The 24,941-nt window shown below is 39.1% G+C and overlaps 1 protein-coding gene across 2 annotated transcripts in view; it reads left to right on the top strand.

Annotated features, from left to right (window-relative positions):
• Positions 1-24,941, top strand: part of WDR44 (WD repeat domain 44) — a 60,848-nt gene that overhangs the window by 12,862 nt on the left and 23,045 nt on the right. The window contains exons 2-9 of one of the 2 annotated variants that reach the window (XM_084639112.1): positions 3,253-3,289; positions 12,103-12,177; positions 12,872-13,529; positions 17,560-17,642; positions 18,791-18,886; positions 20,979-21,115; positions 22,418-22,501; positions 23,247-23,353. In XM_084639112.1, coding sequence (XP_084495238.1) covers positions 3,253-3,289; positions 12,103-12,177; positions 12,872-13,529; positions 17,560-17,642; positions 18,791-18,886; positions 20,979-21,115; positions 22,418-22,501; positions 23,247-23,353 — 1,277 coding nt within the window. The remainder of the gene's footprint in view (positions 1-3,252; positions 3,290-12,102; positions 12,178-12,871; positions 13,530-17,559; positions 17,643-18,790; positions 18,887-20,978; positions 21,116-22,417; positions 22,502-23,246; positions 23,354-24,941) is intronic. The other variant, XM_084639113.1, reaches the window with a different exon arrangement.

Here is a 24,941-nt window from a genome sequence, read left to right as displayed (position 1 = left end):
TTTTTCATGATGGCTCAAACTTCTATAATTGATTAATATTTGTACCAAATAAATTTCATGTCTTCCATACATGTATTTATGAAATTGCTGCTGTTCATATACAGAATTTGTAAAATCAGTGTCTGATGAAATAGAACTGAGTGTTAATTTTAGGGGGCTGGGAAAGAGAAGGAACCCATTACAGAACAATATTAACAAAACCTCTTATTGGTGAAGGTGCCTACTAACAATTTTTTTTTGTGATGTACTTGTTACGCTGAGTTATAAAGGCTTAAAAAGGTGACCCACTCATGCCCTGGAGGGACCAGCACTGACATTAATGAATAATTGAAACGAAGTACACACAAGCCTAATGAACAGGTTTTTTTTATTCTTAGTGCACCACAGATTGCTCTGAGAATTATGCCACCACAACCAAGAACAATTATGGCAGATCATCTGAATGCCTTATTATGTTGAATAGATGCCACAGCAACAAAAAACTTTTATCTTTAATGTGACTTTTATTCAGTAGCCTTATCAAATACTTGTTGTGTTATACCTTGTGATACCTTTGACATTCTTATTGTATTGTCTTTGTAAGCATTCTGTACACTTCAGTAATACATCAGAAGTGGAAAATAATTAAATGGAACTTGTGTGTGTTTTCCTGAGAAACTGCAATTAATTATTTTGAATCTAAAAAAATCTACCCACGGAAGGCGGGAAGAAGAATTAAATTGGTTTACTGTACTACTTACTTCATATAACTAGTGAAGGAATGTGAGGGGGTGTTTCCCTGGTGTGTTTCCTTGCTTAGAAATAATCAGTGTTAGCACTGATAGTTACATACGTATATAACTTTGTTTAGTATTACTTTGTAACAGGTAGGGTGTCCGAAATATCTTTGGCCACTATGGTCATTTAGATTGAAAGTTCTTCAGGGGAGGGACTGTCTACTGTTGTGTTTGCACAGTGTTTAGCATAGCGGCCCCCCATTCTTGGTTGGTCCTTGTGCACCACCACAATAAACATGTTTAATAATAATACTAAGGAACAAAGTACTTCTAAGATTTTTGGCTGTAGTGACATGGTACTGCATATGTCAATGCTCCTTTCTCCTTTTCAACTTAAAATCAAGGGGTTATAGTACAAAGTCCTGCTAGTTGGAAATACAAAGTGGTTAAGGATAGCTGCTGGGAAGAGGGAGTGAGGAAGGAGAGGGAAGTGAGTGAGTGAGCATCTTCCCAAGCAATATGTTAAGAATAGCAGTAAAAGGCACATACTGATATTTGAGTGAAGTATTGATTTATTGTCCTGAACACCTTGGTCAACATTTACTTCTAGTAATTGTACATCGTAATCACTGAAATAAGTTACTATCTATATTACTACAAATATTCTGTATATCTCTGGAAATCTCTCTCCAATGCACAGATGAATTTCAAAAGCATATTGTTTTTTCCTATTAAAGAGATGCTGTCAACTTGAAATCTAGCCAATTTTTAAAAAGAGCTGAAAGTAGTTTTGTGTACTGTACCTTACTTTAATAATAATAAAAAAACACCACAGAAATCCCAGTCCATTCTTTGAAGGGCCTTCTTAACTAAAAAGAAAAACTTGACTGAAGTAAGCCGAGTAAATATTTTTCTCTGACCTTTCAGTTTTATTTTTTTAGTTGTCTCTGGTGTAACAATGGTAGTCTTTTTAAAAACAAATGAACCAAAAAAAAAGATGGTAATTACTTGTTTTTCAAGTTGATAGTGTCCCTTGAAACTGTCATTCTGGAAAAAAGATGAAGAAAAGGGTCTGGAAAAAACTATTCTCTTAGGTCTTGTCTATACTAGAAAGGGTTTGCTGATATGGCTGTACCAGCAAACCCTCCTAATGGAGTTGCAGCTTTTACTGCCAAGAGTTCTTCTGCAGGTGTTATGCCAGTTTCTTGAATTAAATAAGCTATTACCAGCAAAATAACTCTTTTGCAGGCATAACTATGTTTACAATGGGGCTTTTGCTGGCACAGCTAAATTGGTTTAGGGATGTAATTATTTTTTTCACACTTCTAACTGACATAACTAGGCCTAATCAATTAACAAGCAAGGATTTGATTATGTATGTGGTTCATCAAAGGTGTGGTCACTGATCTCTGCAGCCAGTTAAAATTCTTGAGCAGTCTTTTTACCGTAGCTTCAAACTTTGATGCTCTCATTGGAGGAAGCAAACTATGGGCAAACAGCCCATAATAGGCAGAGGTTATGGTGTATGTAACTTTAAGGGCCCTGAAGTCAAAACACTGACTCAGCACTATTCAATATAAGAGTATCTTCTGGAACACCAAAAATCAAGAACAGGTTCAGGAATTTGGGTACATTGCAGAAGTAAAATAAACCAGTGAACTTTCCATTGCTGTCAACCTGAAGTATTTTTCAACCAGTGACTTGAAGATGAGTAGCTCTCTGGTGCCCAATCCCTTTCTCTAATTAGGTTTATTAGAAGTTGCGCTTCAGATTGGAAGCTAATGTAGCTCTCTGGCTCTGAATGTAAACTTCTAGAGGCCAATTGTCCAAGCTGCTTGTCTCAGTCCTGTGGCTGGCTGGTGGGAAGGTGTTCTTATCACAGTCCATGCTAGTTGGAACTCTTGGTTGCTGCCTTTATGGAGAGGCTGAAGAATGAATGGACTTGTCAGAGATGACACACTCTGTCTGGGCTAAGGCACTTGACTGCTGTCTCTTGGAGTTTGCACTACTTTTCCTTTTAATGAGGGCTTCAGTTTTCAGTGATGCTTCTCTGTCATCTTCCATGAGCAATAACTCTATTAAAATCCCTCTGATTAGAAATGATCAATGGCCACGGAGATGGGATAGCATCAGTTTTATAGAAGGGATGGAGGGCAGGAGAATCCTATTATTTCGGTTCTTAGAAATTGCTTTTGGCTGGGCATTTCAAAGGAGATTTAGGGAGTTATTTTCCCAGCTCCTGTCAAATTTCAAGTGACAATTGAGCATTTAACTCCCTTCAGCTTCTCTGAAAAGTCTTCACTGTGAGTGCTGAGGAACCTGTGGTATAATCACTTGGTCTTCGTGTAGAAGAGGCAGACACAATATTTTTAAACTGAAAATTCAGAGTAAACCACCAGTTTAGAGAAGACCTTTGTCATTGTGATTTTTGTATAGTGAAACTTCTACTAAGTAATCAAGGGAAGGATTCATTTTTGGAGCTTTGGGATTTTTTTGCATACTTTCATCTAAATCTTTTTTCCTTTTTTTTTCCTAGCAGGTCACCGACAAAAGTTGGGTCCCATGTATTAAAGGTGTGTCTCTCTTTATATAATCTTAAATGTTTGTAATCTGACAAATGCTTATGTAACATGCCTGACCGTAAGTCCATAATATTGGTTCATATTATAGAGCTGCATGCGTAGGCAGAAAATGGCAAACTAAGGATGAAGCTTTTTTCCAAATCATACTTTCCTTGTTGTGGTTTGTTGACTTTTTATGCTTCCACTTTTTTTAAGTTTAAACTTTTCTTGTTTCCTTTGGCTTAAAAAAAAAAAAAAAGAAAAATGGACCCGCATGCTTTGACTAAAGAGCTAATAAATGGTATCCTTAAATTGGCAGAGTTTTTAATTACTCAAACAGCATGTAGAGGAACTGGACCCATCTTTTTTTGTTTTATATTCAGATACAGGAGTATGTCAGAGTTTTGGTCACCTTGATTATATTGACTTATTTCAAATCATTGACTAAAATTTCTATTTGTATTTTGGTGACAGAAGGCAGTAAAGTGTTTTATGCTTCAAAAGCTACCACTTCAGGTTACGTGAAAGCAAAACTCTAAATTTAGCTTATCGAGGCAGCATCACCACTTCCCACGCAGGTAATTAGTATGCTGTTTCTCTGCACAATGACAGTGCAGCTGAACCTCTGGCATTTATTAAGTAGGTCAGGAATTGGTATATGTACGGATACAATTCATTATACAGGTTGGGAGAAGGACCAAAGGCGATGCTATGCAATAATCTTTTATGTGGAGTAAAGCAGGACTGGCGTTTTCTGTCCCAGAAGTGCTGGGTAATCCGTAGTGAAAATAGAAATATTTTGATTCATCAACAGTGGTAGAAAGTAAGTCATAACACTGTCCCACAGATAACAGCATATCTTTATTCATTCCACTGTAATGTGATTTAGGAGGAGAGATTTAGAAAAGTCATTGACTTAATTCTGTCGTTACATTTATAGGCGTCTCACCTGGTATCCTGCTTTAATTTCAATGTCTCCTTGACAATATGGTGTTAAATGTCTAAACTTTTCAGTAAATGTAGTTCCATTTAATTCTGACAGAAAGTAGTACGTGGATGTGGATTGAGGCGGATTCCATGTATCACTGGCTAAACTTTGAGTGAGAATATTTGGCTATAATCTAAATTTTTAAGTATATGCAGTGGCTGGGCACTACTGTTAGTTGCTTATGGGGTCCTCACCATGTTACTAATTTTCGTTTTTCATTAAGGAGCGTCTTCCTAAATCACTTCACCTTCAAAAGTCAGCCTTGTATAAAAGCAGACTATCAGTTTCACCACTTGGTACCATTATCAGTTCATTAAACTTGTGACCAGCCGTACAGTTGAAGGAGTTTGGGATCTTTCTCAAGTCCAAAGTCTACTGTGTTAATGTCAACAAAAGTGGAAATTAATCTAGCAAGCTTGTTGAGGCACGGACTACAGTGGGATGTATTTGTGTCAAAATGTATTTGCTTCTTGTCACCTTGTCAGTATGCATTTGAATAGCCTAAATTAAAATGTTGTAGGAGTTTATTATATGATGTCTTGTCACTAGGAGTAATTAGAAAAAGTACATTAAAATATACAAGTATTTCTATTATGGGGAAAATGCCTATATATCCTCCTGTTGAGTAATATTGCTCATTAATTAATTCTTTGATAGAATAATGGCAGGTGCTTCTTTATTGTATATTAATGCACATTTCTGGGCCAACACTTAAAAAAAAAAAAAGGAAAAAAGAAATGTGTGCGCCTAAAGTTAGGGTTTCAAAAGACAGCTGAGCTCCGCTGAAGTCACTGGTAACTGCTGAGTGCTCAGTAACCTGATGTGTAACCAAGCTGATTTGGGTGCTTGAAATCAGGCTCCTACTTTTCAAGAACTTGCCCTTATTTTCTAACTTTTCAATTCTAATTGCTGGCATGTATTATAGACCATTCTCCCTGTTCCTTCTCAGGCCATAAACATGTTGACTTCTGATTTTTAACTGAGATTAGTTAAGGGGTTTAATTGTAGACCAAACTGGCTCCCATTCAGCGGTTAAAATTTGGTCTGATATTACAATTTTTTGACAAACTTGATATTGCAGTAAAAGCTTTGTTATCCGGCATGTTGTGGGAATGGGGGGTGCCAGCCAGTTAACTAAGAGTTATACTTACCAATGGATTACCAATTTTCAAAGAATTGGAATACAATAAAATGAATAAACATTCCTATTCTTGCCCTTTACAAGATGTGGACAAATATCTATTTTCTGTTTTAATGTCAACACAACTCTCTTAGGCTTCTCTCCTTTGCTTTTCACTGGTATTTTGGATGCTATAATGGTGGTGATATTTTACGATAGACACAGGACAATACACCAAGTAATAAACCAACCAATCACAATGGCGGATGCAAACAGAACAGCATTCAGCTCTTAGAATATCAGGGTTGGAAGGGACCCCAGAAGGTCATCTAGTCCAACCCCCTGCTCAAAGCAGGACCAATTCCCAGTTAAATCATCCCAGCCAGGGCTTTGTCAAGCCTGACCTTAAAAACCTCTAAGGAAGGAGATTCTACCACCTCCCTAGGTAACGCATTCCAGTGTTTCACCACCCTCTTAGTGAAAAAGTTTTTCCTAATATCCAATCTAAACCTCCCCCACTGCAACTTGAGACCATTACTCCTCGTTCTGTCATCTGCTACCATTGAGAACAGTCTAGAGCCATCCTCTTTGGAACCCCCTTTCAGGTAGTTGAAAGCAGCTATCAAATCCCCCCTCATTCTTCTCTTCTGCAGGCTAAACAATCCCAGCTCCCTCAGCCTCTCCTCATAACTCATGTGTTCCAGTCCCCTAATCATTTTTGTTGCCCTTCGCTGGACTCTCTCCAATTTATCCACATCCTTCTTGAAGTGTGGGGCCCAAAACTGGACACAGTACTCCAGATGAGGCCTCACCAATGTCGAATAGAGGGGAACGATCACGTCCCTCGATCTGCTCGCTATGCCCCTACTTATACATCCCAAAATGCCATTGGCCTTCTTGGCAACAAGGGCACACTGCTGACTCATATCCAGCTTCTCGTCCACTGTCACCCCTAGGTCCTTTTCCGCAGAACTGCTGCCTAGCCATTCGGTCCCTAGTCTGTAGCTGTGCATTGGGTTCTTCCGTCCTAAGTGCAGGACCCTGCACTTATCCTTATTGAACCTCATCAGATTCCTTTTGGCCCAATCTTCCAATTGGTCTAGGTCCTTCTGTATCCTATCCCTCCCCTCCAGCGTATCTACCACTCCTCCCAGTTTAGTATCATCCGCAAATTTGCTGAGAGTGCAATCCACACCATCCTCCAGATCATTTATGAAGATATTGAATAAAACCGGCCCCAGGACCGACCCTTGGGGCACTCCACTTGATACCGGCTGCCAACTAGACATGGAGCCATTGATCACTAAATGGCTAACTAAATGGCTAACTTCTTGGCTAACTAAGTCCGACTGCTCTCAGAAATACTCGGGTTCCGAATAGCTTCGGCATTGATCCTGGTTACTAGATGACAGATTTGTGTTGGGAGGTATCAGAAATGCCCGTTTCTCGAACTTTCCAGTTGGTAAAGTGCTGGATAGCACAGCTTTTACTGTACTAGGTTACTAAAATCTAGAAAAAACAGACCAAATCTGCTTGCAAATTCATACCAGAATGGTTGTCATTTCAAATCTCTATCAAGATACAGTAGTCTGCAAAATAAAGGGCCTCAGCCTCTGTCAAGAAACAATAAATACTGAGGTGCTGTAAAATGCAAAGTGCATGTACATGTTAATATATATGAAATGTCAGAAATCTTTTCACTTTGGCTATGAATTTCAGATGAAAACTTCTAACAGTTTGAAGGTTTAATGAAATAAGAGGCCTGGATGGGGATGGGAGGGAGCGCTGTTCAATTCACATGAAAATCACTGCTTTCTCGTTTGCTCTGTCTTCAGACCAGAGGCGTAGAATAGCGTTCACTGCATCCAAGTTCAGAGAATCAAGTGTGTTTATTTTACATTGCTCCTGCCTTGGTTTTACCTCTTTGCAGGTTAATCATTAAATTAATGGTTTGTCAGATGACTCTTCTCAGCCAGTCGTGCACCAGGATTTGTCTCTTCTGTGTAAGAATAGCTAATACTGGCCTTTACCTGTGGGTTTGTGCTTTAAGTGCCACCCTTTCTTTTTTTCCACACCATTGTAAGCCATATAGTATGTGAGTTGCAAAGTATCTAAAAGCTTACGGATCAGCATATGATCAATATTCTGTCAGCTCAAATGAAAACTAGCTTTTTTTGTCCACTTAGTGGCATTGAAGAGGAGAGAGTGAATTCCTAATAAATAAATTGCAATAGCAGATGTGTAAGGAACACTTCCACTGATTATACTGGAAAATTGATGTCACTATCTTTTTTCTATTCCTGAAAAATGCTCATTTTTGCTCCCTGGATTAAGCTTAAACAAATGGTGGTGGTCTCCTGAAAATACTGTACAGAATGCCATATCAGAGCAGCCAGTAACTATTTAGAAAAGCTGTTCAAAATGTAATGTCTATAATTAACTCGAATAGCATATTTAAATTAAAGAAATACTTTTTCTTTTGGTCATTTTTTTTTTTGTCATTGTATGAAAAGTCCACACTTTTAACTTTCAGTTGTAGGTCTTTACCCAATCTCTAAAATGTTCAAAATTAAGGTTAGTTACTTGACCTAAATAAGTGGCTAATATTTTAGAATTGGGTTCCAAATGTTTGCTTTAGGTTTTAGCGTATTTAATACACTTAATATATAACTTTGTTGTGTCAATTACACTGTTTTCATGGAGCTGCTGCTATGTAAACTTGCTAAAATTTATGCTACATTGTACTTTTCTTGGCTAAGTGTGACTGGGGGTGAAACAAGGTGCTCTAAGGGTTGCATTGTATGTTTAAAATTTGCTCATAAAGTTAAAATATAACTAGTGGAAATGCTATTCAGATGAATGGTGCAAGATGCAAACTGCCCTACATGTGAAAGTATTTTCTAACCACAACATTTCTTATTTTTGTAACAAGTAAATATCCCATAAGAATCACACTTTTTTTTTTAGAAGGTTAGGTTTGGAAGGGACCTCAGAAGGTCATCTAGTCCAACCCCCTTCTTGAAGCAGGACCAATCCCCAATTTTTGCCCCAGATCCCTAAATGGCCCCCTTAAGGATTGAACTCACAACCCTGGGTTTAGCAGGCCAATGCTCAAACCACTGAGCTATCCCTCCCCCCCAATGACTTAATGACTTTCATAGATTCATAGATATTTAGGTCAGAAGGGACCATTATGATCATCTAGTCTGACCTCCTGCACAATGCAGGCCACAGAATTTCACCCACCACTCCTAAAAAAGACCTCACACCTATATCTGTGCTATTGAAGTCCTCAAATTGTAGTTTGAAGACCTCAAGGAGCAGAGAATCCTCCAGCAAGTGACCCGTGCCCCATGCTACAGAGGAAGGCGAAAAACCTCCAGGGCCTTCCAATCTGCCCTGGAGGAAAATTCCTTCCCGACCCCAAATATGGCGATCAGCTAAACCCTGAGCATATGGGCAAGATTCATCAGCCAGATACTACAGAAAATTCTTTCCCGGGTAACTTGGATCTTACCCCATTTAAAAACCCATCACAGGCCATTGGGCCTATTTACCATGAATATTTAATTACCAAAACCATGTTATCCCATCATACCATCTCCTCCATAAACTTATCGAGTTTAATCTTAAAGCAAGATAGATCTTTTGCCCCTACTACTTCCCTCGGAAGGCTATTCCAAAACTTCACTCCTCTGATGGTTAGAAACCTTCGTCTAATTTCTAATCTAAATTTCCTAGTGGCCAGTTTATATCCATTTGTTCTTGTGTCCACATTGGTACTGAGTTTAAATAATTCCTCTCCCTCTCTGGTATTTATCCCTCTGATATATTTATAGAGAGCAATCATATCTCCCCTCAACCTTCTTTTAGTTAGGCTAAACAAGCCAAGCTCCCTGAGTCTCCTTTCATAAGACAAGTTTTCCACTCCTCGGATCATCCTAGTAGCCCTTCTTTGTACCTGTTCCAGTTTGAATTCATCCTTCTTAAACATGGGAGACCAGAACTGCACACAGTATTCCAGATGAGGTCTCACCAGTGCCTTATATAACGGTACTAAAACCTCCTTATCCCTACTGGAAATACCTCTCCTGATGCATCCCAAGACGACATTAGCTTTTTTCACAGCCATATCACATTGGCAGCTCATAGTCATCCTATGATCAACCAATACTCCAAGGTCCTTTTCCTCCTCCGTTACTTCTAGTTGATGCGTCCCTAGCTTATAACTAAAATTCTTGTTATTAATCCCTAAATGCATGACCTTACACTTCTCACTATTAAATTTCATCCTATTCCTATTACTCCAGTTTACAAGGTCATCCAGATCCTCCTGTAGGGTATCCCTGCCCTTCTCTAAATTAGCAATACCTCCCAGCTTTGTATCATCTGCAAACTTTATTAGCACACTCCCACTTTTTGTGCCCAGGTCAGTAATAAAAAGATTAAATAAGATTGGTCCCAAAACTGATCCTTGAGGAACTCCACTGGTAACCTCCCTCCAACTTGACAGTTCACCTTTCAGTAGGACCCGTTGTAGTCTCCCCTTTAACCAATTCCGGAGCAGTTTTGTCTGTCTGTGGAGCGGTAAACAATTGCTTAAGTATTTTCTTGTTTGTGTTCATTAAACTTCGTAATGAAATGAGTGTAATGTACTGTACTGCAGTTTCATTAGATTCCAAAAGCATCTGAGTGAACATACCTTTGTATTTAGCTGTATTAACTAGTATTGCTATGCCAGGTGTTAAGCAGTTATAATTAGGACAGAATACGAGGTTGTGAATTTTCAAGAGCTCAAAGACTTATTTGTGTTTGCCAGATGTGATTTAACCTGGCAACTGCTAATCACATTACACTTGCTATTGTGAGTGATGGTAGTACTAGGTTTTAAAAATGTGAAAATTCTGCAAGTACGTACAGATCACTTGTATTGAGCTAGTTTTGCATAATCAAGACAAACTTTATGTAAACTATTATAAATATAGCTATGTTGATCCCAGTATATGTGGAAACACAAGGAGGTAAGGTAGTGTCTCTTACTGAAACGAATCTACAAATGACTATATACAAAAACCCATGTATCACCAAACTTACCTTCGCAGATCCAGCAACCGCTTCAGACACACCAAAAGATCTGTTATCTGCAGCCAGGCACTCAGCTACCACTGAATTTGCTCTGAAGAGAGAGTCAGGGATACACGCACCTAAACATACTTAAAACTACCAAGCAAGGACACTCTACCAGAGAAGTAGATCGCATAATAGAAAGGGTCACCCAAATACCCTGGGAGAACCGACTTCAGTACATGGGGGGGAGCCACTGACAGCTCACCCCTAGTTGTCACTTACCACCCCACACTGGAGCCCTTATGGAGAATCATCATCAAACAATTACAAAACCATATTTTATGGGGACCATATCCTGAAAGAAATCTTTCCTGAACCCCCTTCTCCGGCTTTCAGACAACTCCCAAACATTAGTAAGCTCCCCATGGACCAGGACACACCAAATCAAAATGGCACCAGAACTTGCCAGTACAATGGCTACAAAACCTCCAGACATGTCTCCACTCCTATGATAATGAATACCACTCACAACGCATCTTTCAAGATTTATGGATCCTATACATGCCTGTTACAACATGTAGTGTACCTCATCTCGTGCGTCAGATGCCCCAGTAACAACTATGTGGGTGAAACTAGACCATCTCTGCCCTCTAAATGAACTCCCAGAAAAATAAGACACAAATGCCATCTCATCCGTCAGCGAACAGTTCACAAAGTGATCGCTTCATTTCTGACCTCTCGTTCCTCATCCTGACACATACACAACACCTTCAAAAGCAAGCCTGGGAACTTAAATTCATAATGCTGCTAGACACAAAAAGACATGGACTTAACAGGGACACTGTTTTCATGGCTCATTCCAACAATTTGCAACACACTGCATGCTAACCCTTACTGGTCCACTTCAAACCCCTTTTGCATAACAATCTAATCCTTATTGCTCACAAATCTCAAGTGACCTGCAACATGTTACCCCTTATGCTTACTGTCTGTCCCACTCTGATTTTTTTCCCTAGACCTGAAGAACTGTGTGTGGTTCAAAAGCTTCTACCTTCCACCAACAGAAGTTGGTTCAGTAAAAGATATTACCTTACCTACCTTCTTTCTCTTATAAATGTTTAATTTTTCCTAATTTTCATTTGTTGCAGATTATTAAATATGCTTGCATTTATTTCTCATAACTCAACATTATCTTCCATTTGGTTATTTTAGCAACAAAGTCAGAATATTTTTTGTGACATTTCAATGGGAAAACACTGGGTTTCATAAGCACAAGATTCTAATGTCTGTGTAGGATCATTTAGATGGAAGGAGTTTATCTTGTGATAGGCAGAGATCTTATCAAGCACGCCTAAAATAGCAAGAGAATAGAAAATTACTGAAATTAAGTGACTTTTTTAGTTCTCAGCGTAGTGTGTGTTGTCTATTTCTGTGATTACTCCAGTGTGACATACCTTCTCCAGTTTACTCTATGAACTACTACTTAAGCTTGTCAGTATGACAGCAATAAAACCAGTCTTCAAATATAGGGGAATGTTTGCCCCCTTGGGATATTTTGCTGCTTTGCCGTTTAATTTGTATCTTTGCTAAATTACCTTTCTTATTGAGGAATTTTATTCCGTTCCTTATTACTGATGGTTGTTTTTACAGGAAACAGACAGCAATATACCCAGAGTTGCAAATGAGGCCCTGATACAGGAAGTAAAACAAGATGACTCTAAAGAGGTTGGTTAAACATCTGTTTAGCAGTGTGTATAAAGTCTAAACTTAGATTTAAAGTTTTCTTAGCTGAATTAAAATATTTTTAAAATTAATTTTTAATATTTTTAGCAATATATTGAAATTGGAATCAGTAAGTTTTTAAATTACCTTAATACAAAGTTTTTAGAATTAGTTATTGTAAACAGCCCAAATGCTGTTCATTTAGGGGAAATCAAACTAAATATGTTCAAATAAAAATTCAGGATTTGTGGTCACTAAATCATTTGGCTACTTTACGGTATAATAAACAAGGGGAGTGAGGGGGATGATAAATGTCCAAAAAAATAATCAGATTAAATTTTTCTGTGTTTTGTTACAATCTTTTTAAAAATATAAACTACACTAAAAAGCAAGAAAATGCAGTTTACGTTTTCTGAAGTCACTTGACCCCATTACCACTCGAGTGGGTGTATTTCTGTACCCAGCTTCTAGCCCCCATAATTTTGTTTAAAAAATGCTGGAGGGTAATAATTATATTAATATTAATATTTAATATATTTATTGATGTCCTTATTTTCATTATAAAAGTGAGGTAACTTTTCCATAGACGCTGAGACTTATCCTATGCTTGGCATGGACTGCCTGAAAAGTGTGCTTTAGGAACTCTTCCTTCCTATATTTGTATGTCTTGGCAAACATATGTTTTGGGTTTTTTTAGATTATTGACAGTATTATAGAAGAAAGCCAAAAGGTACAACAGCTAGAAGATGATCCTTTGGCTTCTCAAGGAAAAGAACTAACTGATCAAACTTCAGATATAAATACTTGGATTCCTGGAGCAGATATCCTTAGTAATATTCCTGAACTACTAGCTACTGAATCAGCATTACAAGAAGATACTCAAGAACCTGTGACTCAGAGTACATGTAAGGAGGCAGAAGTGGAATCCGGAGGGTTTTTTTTGCCTTCTGACCATACCGTTGAGCATCAAGAAGGTGAAACCACTAATAAACTAGCAGAAATAATAAATGCAGCTGAAGAGCTTAAAATCACTGAATCTTACTCACCGAAAGAAACATCTAAAGATGAGGAAGTAACAGAAGTGAAGCAAACAGATATTTTAGAACAGGTGACTTCTGATTTCTTACCTACTAAAGATCTTACAACAGAAGAAATGCCTCCAGCCAAACCCCCAAGGCAACTTAGTGTAGAACCTGATATAGTTGCTAGCACTAAGAAATCTCTTCCAGCACGTCCACCGCCTCCTGCAAATGTTCCTCCTCCTAGACCACCACCACCTGCTCGGCCCGCTCCACCACCACGGAAGAAAAAGAGTGAATTGGAGTTTGAGGTGCAAAAATTATCTGGTTTAGAAGGCAAGTATATGCTTTGCCCTAAGGTATTGTGTCCAGATTAGTGCACCAATTTTCTGTCTTTAGACAGTTGACATTTTTCTGCTTTTCAGAAGTTACTGAACCTCTTGCTTTTCTTTTGGCTAGCTATCCTTGAATTAAAGAGGAGCAATCAACTGAACAATCACATGGCATTTTCAGATATCTGCGTGAGTTAGGAGCCCGAGGCCCTTTGAAAGTCAACAGGATTCGGGCTGTTAACTCACATATTTTCTTTTGAAAGTCTCACTCCATACCTCTGTCAGAATTTTTCACCTGCTTTTATTCAGAACACCTAAAAACAACAGAGCAAGAGAAAGTAATGGAAATATTTTCTCTATTTTCTTTTCTGTGTTTGCACCATTTTGTGATCAGTTTCACTGTTCCTTTATCTTTTCCCTGCTTATGTCTCTTCTGCACAGCAACAGGAGTCTAAATGTTTTTTAAAAAGTAGTGATTATAAAGCCACAGATTAGATGTGGGATTCAGTTCTGTTTTTGGCTAGATGGCTATGTTTATGGCTAGATCTTTAGAAGTAATGTCTTTCTTTAGTATTCATATTGGACTTTCTAAAACTCTGTACTCATGACTTTTAGTTATGATTGTTGCCCATACTGTAGGTATCTTACTACCTCCTTCTACTAATGATGGTTGGATGTGCATATGTATTGGCGTGTCAGAAGTAAACATGAGACGCAGTCCGGAATCTAGCACCATGCCACTTTAATTATGTACTGTCCCAGAGAATTGCCCAGCAACAGTAGGACAGCTGATTAGAAACAGTAATCAGATCACAAAGATCACATTAAACCTTCAGTACTAAATTTCTGATGCAATGGCTGTCAAAAATAATTTTTAGTCCGAACCAAAAGAAGCTTGATCTTCTGGCACTCTGTCAACTATTTCTGCATAGGAGAGGGCTGTCTTTTATGTTGAGAATAGTGTAGGACAGAAAACTGCAAGTTTGATAGGCTATAAAATATACTTTGAGCAAGATAGAACTCTTGTGGTGAAAGGTAAAACACCCAGCATAGTACACATGAATTTGTGTAATTATAAATCATAAATTTTAGTTTTCCAGTAATGATTTTCCCCATATGTATTGTCTGAGGATTTGGTTTTTAAGCAGGGCACAGCCCTAATGAAACTCTTGGATGAAACATTCCACTAGGAGGAAAATTAACCTTTGCTCCAGCAAATAAAGAAATGGTGTAGTTTCAGTATGCCAAAAGTCAACATAGATAAATTTTTGGGTGAATTTTAACCACTGTATGATGAAGAGAAGGAGTTAGAGATGTCATATTGTAACTATAATTTTAGATCATTACAGATTATTTCAGTTCCTGCTAATTCTAAAATTATAAATGATCTGTAAAATATTCTATAATAAATATTTATTTTCAGAGATTACTATGGGGGAAAACCAGTTCGAGAGTTGGAAATTTTTCAAAGAGACATTATTAAGGGGACAATAAGATCAAACTGTCCCACTGTGTAGGAAAGTTAGGAAGTAATGATCTGAAACTCAAAACAGAGTCTTGCAAAAAGTGGAAATAACACAACGAGATTAAATTAGCTAGAGACGTAAAGCATAACAAGAAAATATTCTACAAATACATTAGAAGCTAGAGGAAGTCCCAGGACAGGGTAGGCCCATTACTCAATGGTGGTGGGAAACAACAGAAAATGTGGAAATGGCAGAAGTGCTAGAAGACTTTTTTGTTTCAGTCTTCACCAAAAAGGTTGTTAGCATTGGATGTTTAATGTAGTGAATGCCAGTGAAAATTATGTAGGATCAGAGGCTAAAATAAGGAAAGAACAAATGAAAAATTACTTAAATGTCTGCAAGCCACCAGGGCCTGATGAAATACATCCTTGTATACTCAAGGAGCTGGCTCAGATATCTCCTCAGTCATTAACGATTATCTTTTAAAAGTCATGGAAGATGGGAAAGATTCCAGAGGACTGGAAAAGGGGCAAATATGGTGCCAATCTATAAAAAGGGAAATAAGGACAACCAGGGGAAATTACAGACCAGTCAGCTTAAGTTCAGTACCCAGAAGGATAATGGAGCAAATAATTAAGCAATCAATTTGCAAACACTTAGAAGATTATGAAGTGATAAGTAACAGCATGGATTTGTCAAACCAACCTGGTAGCTTTCTTTGATAGGGTAACAAGCCTTGTGGATAGCCGGGAAACAGTAGATATGGAATATCTTGACTTTACTAAAGTTTCATAATGTCTCACATGACCGTCTCATAAAGAAACTAGGGAAATACAGCCTCGTTGGAGCTACTGTAAGGTATAAGTTCTGGGTCTGGTTCTGTTTAATATCTTCATCAGTGATTTAGATCAGGGGTCTCCAAACTTTTTGAATCATGCACTCCCCATGGCCAGCTCTAGGGAAGCAAAAAAAGAAAAAAAGAGCTGCCGAAGAATCAAAGGTCCAGGAGCACTGCTGCCCGCCGTGCCGGCGGTGCTGCTTCTGCCATGTGCCCCCAGGGGTGGTCTTGTGCACCCCCTGGGGTGAGCGCACCCCACCTTGGAGACCACTGATTTAGATAATGGCATAGAGAGAACACTTATAAAGTTTGTGGACGATACCAAGCTGGGAGGGGTTGCAAGTGCTTTGGAAGACAGGATTAAAATTCAAAATGATCTGGACAAACTGAAGAAATGGCCTGAAGTAAATAGGATGAATTCCATAAGGACAAATGCAAACATCATTTTGGGCTGTATTAGCATGAGTGTTGTACGCATGACACAAGAAGTAATTCTTCCGCTCTACTCCGTGCTGATTAAGCCTCCACTGGAATATTGTGTCCAGTTCTGGGTGCCACATTTCAGGAAGGATGTAGACAAATTGGAGAAAGTCCAGAGAAGAGTAGCAAAAATAATTAAAGGTCCAGAATACATGCGAGAAGATTGAAAAAATTAGGTTTGTTTAGTCTGAAGATTGGGGGGAAGAGGGGCATAAGTTTTCAAGTACATAAAAGCTTGCTATAAGGAAAAGGGAGAGAAAATTGTTAAGCAACAGGCTTATGTTGTAGCAATGGCAGCTTAGGTTGGACATGAGGAAAAACTTCCTAACTGTCAAGGTGGCGAAGCACTGGAATAAATTGCCTAGGGAGATTTTGGAATATCTATCATTGGAGATTTTTAAGAGCAGGTTAGACAAACACCTGTCGGACATGGTCTAGATAATACTTAGTCCTGATGTGAGTGCAGGGATCTGGAAGGATTCTAAGTTTAAAGAAGCTACTACATTATTGTTTCACCAGAGTACGGTACCTGCACTGCCTGTCTTCCTCAGTAGAAATAGTTACCTAACATAATCTTGTACAAGGAACAGAACAATGAATATGGTGTATTCAGCAGCTTGGTATATAGCAGGCTTCCCAGAGTTGTGCAAATTGCAGCTGAAGCATGTATAATGTATATCTCCATGCTAATAAATAGACAAGAGCTGCTCAGGCCCTAGGGGGGAAAAACAGTAACATAAACACTTGCTGAATCATAAAATATCAGGGTTTGAAGGGACCTCAGGAGGTCATCTAGTCCAACCCTCTGGTCAAAGCAGGACCAATTCCTAGTTTTTTCCCCAGATCCCTAAATGGCCCCCTCAGTGATTGAACTCACAACCCTGGGTTTAGCAGGCCAATGCTCAAACCACTGAGCTATTCCTCCCCACCCGGGTAGAGGGAGTAGAGGTTAGTAGCAAAACTTATTTTCAGGCTTAAATGATCCCCTTTACTGGTGTTGGATTTGTTTGCATAAGAAATCTAATTGGCAATACAGATTGCTAATACTGTTTGATATTTATTTCAGTTTGAAAAAGGTGGTGTATTAATGTAACTTTGACTAAATTATCTCTATTCTGGTATTGCAATTTTAAATAAAAAAATTTCTAGGGCATGTAATACTATCATGATGCACCTTTTTCTAACCTGCAGTTGCTTTATAGTTCCTAGAGAGAATTTAACAACTGGTGGTCTCTTTGCTTTGAATACAGTGACAGAATGCATGGCCAAAGATTCTCAGCCTTCTTTGGATCTGGCAAGCGCAACCAGTGGAGATAAAATAGTTACTGCACAGGTTAGTGAACTGTTCTATTATTATGCATTGTGGTTATCTGGAGTTGCATTCATGTATCCGGGCCCCATTGTGCTAGACACTGCATGTGTGTGTACACAGACAAAATGAAAAGATAGTCCTTGCCTACAAATGAAGTAAAATCTTTGGATGACCTTAATAAAGTATTTAGAAATCGTACCGAATGGGTTCATTTAAATAGGCACTTTCACATCATAACAAACTTGGAGGAATCAAAGGTCTGCATATGTGTAGCTAATATTGTATAAAATACAATGCAGCAAAAGGAGAATTAAAATAATAGAGACAGCATGTTTTTAATTCTTGACAGTCCTTTAATACAGATAGAGCCTCCCACAAGTGCCTGTGTCCTCGAGCTGACTACAGGTAGCAGCGCACTTAAATGCTTTCCCTTCCTTCTCCAGGTTCTCTCTAACCCCACCTACCTTCATCCCAACTAGTCCCGGGGAGAGCCAATTACAATAGAAAATACATTGACTTCGTCAATATTTTTTAGTACATCTCTTACCAGTGGAGGGTTTTTTTGTCTGAATAATATTTTTCTGTCTCCCAGTCCACCTTTTGTTTGATTATACAATAGATTTTTGACAAAGTTGCTGCAGCTGAAATTGTGTCCAAATTCACCTCAGAGTTAACTCCATTATAGCCAGTGAAGTTGCCCAGGGATTTGTTTGATCCTGAACTTTCACCACAGGATGTAGCAAGAGAAAATGAGAGAATCGGAAAGTCACTTAAATATAAGCACAATCACCCTTGGGTGGGATAAAGGCAAGGGAAGCTATTTGATCTTGGGGCCCAATCTTTCACAGGTGCTCAGCATCCACACTTCTTTAACAGAAGTCAGTTGGAGCTGCAGGTGCTCAGCACTTGCAAATACCAGTATTGTGTATGTGGCAGGCAATCTGTATAGCTCTTCATTCAGAGTTTAATTTCAGAATACTTAATTTATAAACATTACATGTACATTTTTCAAATGGAAAATGAGTATCTTTATTTTTCTGGAAATATCCTGTAATGTAATTGCCAATTTGCACTTCTGGAATTATAGTGAAACTAATATACTAAAAGAATGTTTGAAGTAAATACATATATTAATATATATATATATCTATGCGCACACACAACTGCAGGAAAATGGAAAATCAGCTGATGGACAAACAATACCAAATGAATTGCTTGGACCACAAAGACCCAGATCTAACTCTGGAAGAGAACTCACAGATGAGGTATTACTAGGACTTCTACCCAGTTTTCTTACGTGTGCTTTTCCTTTCCAATTTCAGAGATGGGTTAGAATAGTCATGTTTCATCACCCCTGCTCATGCACTGTTGAACCATGGTATCCTGAGGTGGGGAAAAGGAAGGAGCGGTAGGAATGGTGCAGAGCAACACTATTTTTCTTCACAGGTTAGGCGTTCCAGTGAATCAAGGGCTGTGAATGCTCACAAAGTGTTTAAATGCCTCTGTGTTGAGCGTACTGGAATTCCAAGAGTGTTTGGCTGCATATTTTATTAGAAGATAGAGTATTTTCTGTTATACTTATGACTAAGGGTATGCTTATGTTATGGAATCTGTGACTTCCAAAGACCTCTGTGACATTTTCTGCTTCAGCCCCTGGGGCTGCGGGACAGGAGCTGGCAGCCAGCGGGGCCCCGGCAGGGTTCCAGTGACAGGCAAAAGCCTCCTCAGGGTCCCCCTTCAGGTTTCCAGCCACAGACAACAGCCTCCTCAGGGTTTCCCTGCAGGGTTCTAGTGATGGGAGGCCCTCCTCAGGGTTCCAGCGACTCACCGGGGACAGCCTTGCGGGAAGGGGGAAGAAGCCTGCAGTTCCCAGCCACCATGGTGGCAGGGGAAACCATGGAGCTGCAGCAGCAAAAGTCACAAACAGGTCATGGCTTCCCTTAATTTTTGTTTATTGCCCGTGACCTGTCCGTGGCTTTTGCTAAAAATAACCATGACAAAATCTTAGCCTTACTTATGACTTGTGTGTATTCTTATCCGTTTTGATGTTATAGGATTCCCTCCCCTCATTAATAGGTACTAGCTGTCTTGTTGGAATAACACTGTAAGCTTTGTGTTTTCTTCATGCCTGTCCCTTATGTATCTTTCTTCATTCCATACCTTAAATTTGTACAAGTTATTGCAGCAAAATTTTAGATTCCATTCATAAGAGCATAAGAATGGCCATACTGGGTGAGATCAATGGTTGACCTAGCTCAGTATCCTGTCTTCTGACAGGTTTCAGAGTAGCAGCCGTGTTAGTCTGTATCCGCAAAAAGAAAAGGAGTACTTGTGGCACCTTAAAGACTGTCAAATCTATTTGAGCATAAGTTTTCGTGAGCTACAGCTCACTTCATCGGATGCATGCAGTGGAAAATACAGTGGGGAGATTTTATATATGCAGAGAACATGAAACAATGGGTGTTACTATACACACTGTAATGAGAGTGATCAGGTAAGGTGAGCTGTTACCAGCAGGAGAGAGAAAAAACCTTTTGTAAGGATAATCAAGGTGGGCCATTTCCAGCAGTTGGACACTTCCGACAGTGGCTGATGCCAGATGCTTCTAAGGGAATGAATAAAATAGGGCAGTACATTGAGAGATCCATCCCGTTGTCCAGTCCCAGCTTCTGGTAGGACATCATTAGGTTAAAGTGCCTTTCAAAAGGTGTCCTTGTTTTGTCCTATCTAGGACTCAACTGTTCTAGCCCACAGGGCCCCCTGGTGAATAGAGGTTGGCAGTAGGCAGATAAGATGGTCCTCTCTCTTTCCATTTGGACATAAACCTAAAGTAAAGTTTGAAGAGAAGGATTTCAGAATTTTGGAATTTGCATCTTATCCAATCTGCTCCCTTATTCAGTTTTCTAACTGTATAGTGGTACAACTGGCTATTAAATAGGGCAGTATCAGTTACCAAATATCGATTCAGAAATTGAAGGTAGTTGAGTTTGCATGTTGTAAAACAGAAGACAAGTTAGGTCTGTGTTCTGCAGAGGTCACATAGAATGCTTCCCTTCACACATCTAAAATCTGTAACTCTACCCGTATAATCCAGTTAGTTGTGTCCTTTCTTTAAAGTGCTATCATTAGCATTCTACATGTCTAAATCAAGACAATTTATGAAAAAATGGTTCATATAATGCAGTATTGTAAGGCATAGAGTGTACTGCAGAATTTCCCAGTAAAAACCACATACAAAATATTCTGGTATATAAGGTATCCTTTTTTTCTTTAGAATCCTCTAAAATTGTTGTTTTAAGTCTCAGGACTTAAGGCACCCTCATTAATGTCAGATTCTTCGTATTTTCTGTACTGCAGGAAATTCTAGCGAGTGTAATGATAAAGAACCTTGATACTGGTGAAGAAATACCATTGAGCTTGGCAGAAGAAAAACTGCCACCAGGCATTAACCCCCTGACGTTGCATATCATGAGGAGAACTAAGGAATATGTCAGGTATGAATGAAAATGGCTTCTAGCTGTTCATCTCAGATAGCTTGTGATATATTGTTCAAATATTGCTGTTTTGTTTCTGTACTCATTATTTTGTTTAAAGCCTTTTTTAATGGAAGCAAGGAAGTATGTTTCAACCCATCCATCTGTTTGTGTTGTGTATAATTTGAATGCTGTTACCTGGTTCTCTTTGATATTAGCTTATTTAATTAGGTAACAGAGGATATAGAATGAAATACTGTATTTTTAGGATAACCGACCACTGGACAATAAATCTCTGACTGGATCTGCAGGTGTTCAGCATCTCTGAAAATCAGCCTTAACTCCAAACCAAACAGCAGTAAATATGCATAATGTTGTGTTGCTTCTGACCTGAACTGAATGCATTTTATTATAACCCAATAATAGGTGCCTAAGAAGTAGTTAAAATAAATTTATGGGAGAATAAATATTAAGAGGTCATTCATGCTTTGAAATTCTACGGGCACAATTACAGTTGAGTATTCTACAGTCTCCATCCTATTTAAGCAGGTTTATAATTTCTCTTTTGAGTTCTTGAATAAGTTCGGAGATTGTTGTCAATTGACCTTATGGTAGACTGTTGCAGATACTTGATGCTGATCAGCAAGTCATATTTTAATGCAGAGGTCTCTAAGCCCTTAGCATAAATGTCAGATAGGAATTTGAACACTTGTACTGTTTATAAATACGTATAGCATTGGACAAAATAATTTTCAGACAGCCACATAAATTTCTGTGTGCGAAGTTTTGCTTTGCATTATTTCTTCCTTCAGTATTGGCTTTCTTAGATACATATTTGCTTAACATCTACAATTGGAAACAAAGTACCATAATGAAACAGAAGCATCTGTAACATGTTGTGAAACAATAAAAAGTTGTTATACGTACAAATAATTCGTTAGCCAGTTCATGTATTTAGTCTGCTTCAGACATTTTTCAAAACACAGACGAGAGAGAATGTGGCCTTTCAGGATATTTGAATGTACATAAGGTAATAGATAACATGTACCTTGAATTGAGAGAGATGTGTATGCAGTTTGTCTTAATCAAGGTACCTAATGCATTGTATCTGCTGACTACAGCTATTGCTTGCTGAACACGATGCTGAACATTATTGGAGGATGTTGAACTTATTAATGGACTCCTAAATCAAGAGCTATCAAGATGTGTGATATAAGCAGGAATCTAAAGATATGGTTTAATGCTTAATAGAATGATGCTAGCACTTTAATTTGTGTTAAGAGCTGTTACAGTATTTTGCATATAACAGTGTATATTTCACAGCAATGATGCAGCACAATCTGATGATGAGGACAAAATGCAGACACAGCAAACTGATTCTGATGGAGGAAGGTTAAAACAAAAAACGTAAGACTTTAGGCCTCTTGTTTCACTGTTTTATGTGAACTACCAGTGTCTTTAGAAGTACAAATGTTTTGTTTTCATGTAATGATCTGTACTCTGGTCACAACTTGTCCCCCCCTTTCATGTTTCAAAATGATTTCAGGACACGGGTCTGAAATCAGTTATGACTACTACTACATATTAAAAATAGGTACCTATATTTTATCCTAATTAAATTACTGATGCTTACGAGCAAAAAAGCTGAACCAGCAGGTTTAAGACAAACAGAAGGAAGTTCTGCTTCACACAACCTCTGTTACTCATTGCCAGGGGATGTTGTGAAGGTCAGAAGTATAACTGGGTTCAAAAATAATTAGGTAAGTTCATGGAGTATAGGTCCATCAGTGGCTGTCAGCCAAGATGGTCAGGGACGCAACCCCATGCTCGGGGTGTCCCTAAGCTTCTGACTGCCAAAGCTGGGACTGGACAGCAGAGGATGGATCACTAGATAACTAGTGTTCTGTTCTGTTCTGTTCATTCCCTCTGAAGCATCGGGCACCAGCCACTGTTGGAAGACAAGGTACTGGGCTAGATGGACCATTGGTCTGACCTAGTATGGCTGTTCTTTATATTAAGATGTAAAAATACAAATGGAAAGAAATAACACTTTTTCAAACCAAAAATGTTTTAGGGTCACAAATTGCAAATACTATGTGATTGGTTTTCTGTGCATGGCATGAGTGGTGAAAAAATATCCTTGCATTTTAAGGACTCAGCTGAAAAAGTTCTTGGGCAAATCAGTAAAGAGGGCAAAGCATCTTGCTGAAGAATATGGTGAACGTGCTGTAAATAAAGTTAAAAGTGTTCGAGATGAAGGTCAGTGAAATAGAATCATTATCTAATAGATCTGAATCTTGTGTATCCCTTGGGACAAAAGCCAGCTATATAAGGGAATCTGGGATTTTCCTTTGAGGGGAAAATTAAAAATGAATTATGCTCCCACCAAATAGCTTCAACATAATGCGGGTTCTCGAGGCTGAGGTCTGTCTTGCAGTTCTCTGTATGATCTGACAGATGAATACTTCAGCAGTGGTTTTGTTTGCTTCCTTTGTGGTGTTACTGTTTCTTACACAGTACAAACAGCTGTGGGGAGGGTGGCAGGAGCTGAATAATGATTTTAAGTGTAGCATAAAAACTAGCCTATAGATGTACAGGAAATACAGGGGATTTAAAGACATTTAATCAATGTATATACTTAATAAAAATATAAAGAATTATGCTTGGTGGTTCTTCTAGTGCTGGTCCCCATGTGTATTCCACACCAGGTGTGCATGCCCCCGAGACTAGAGATTTGTAGCAGGGAGTGCTTTGATCTGTGCATGCACAGTTGGTTTCCCCATGTTCCAAACCATGGGCATAAAGGGTGGCATGGACCAATGCCACTCCAATTCCTTCTTACCACCTCATGGCCCGAGTCAGAATTCTGTGTCAACTATGGTCTTCCTCTGCTTTCAATATCTATAAGTGGTCTCAAACTGTGAGCAGCATTAACCTGGAGTAGAGGCCAAATCAGTTAAGCCTAAGAAACCTTCTCATAAGAGTGAGGAGTATAACCACAGGCATAAGGACAGATTCCCCATCTGCATCTGCCCCTAAGAGAAAGCATCCCTCCCCATCCCAGTACAAGCTGGGTGAGTCACTGTGTGCAGATCATAAGGAATTAGGTCCTCCTAAACCTATCCAAAAAGGAAAGGTGCAACTGAAGAAGGGTCTGACAATACCGGCTCTGGCCCACAAGCCAAAAGATCAGCACCCACTGCTCCTGTCTGGGAGCTTCACGTTGGACCCCATTTGACAGTTCTGGCACACTCCAAGTGGGATTCTCAGATTACCAGGTCATTAGAGGCTCTGGATCTGTCCATTCCCATCTCAGGAACTCCAGGTAGGACTAAAATCTTTTCCTCGCCCGAAGATCTTTTCCCTCTGCCCTATCCACAATCTCCTCTTCTGTCAGCTTGTTCCTCCTTAGAGACATTTCGACACCACAAGAAACCCTCTCAGAGAGAAGATCCTCCCCTGCTGCATCCGCAAGTCACAGTATTCTCCACCGGCACGGTTGGTAGAACAGGAGCCTACCCTTTCAACAGATGGAGTCGAAGCTCCAGATGAGCACACTCGATTACACAACTATAAAGCACTGTTAGCAAAGTACAGTTTCCTAAATTATTCTGAATTTCTGGAATTCAGAGACAAATATCCTCAGGAAGACAGAGCTCAGCTCCAAGCCCTTATTGATGAAGGCAGGTTGTTGGCATCATTCCAAGCAGCTGTGGATGCAGCTGATACTGTGTCTGTTGCCATCTCCACAGCCTTAGTCATGAGGCATGAATCGTGGCTTCGCTCGTCAGGATTCCCCATGGAGGTCCAGAATACCATCAAGGACTTGCCCTTTGAGTCTAATCTC

This window comes from Lepidochelys olivacea (assembly GCF_965140295.1).
Source record: "Lepidochelys olivacea isolate rLepOli2 genome assembly, chromosome: 9".
NCBI classification, from domain to species: domain Eukaryota; kingdom Metazoa; phylum Chordata; order Testudines; family Cheloniidae; genus Lepidochelys; species Lepidochelys olivacea.
Note: the sequence above shows the minus strand (reverse complement) of the source record. Positions and strands in the feature narration are given on the sequence as shown.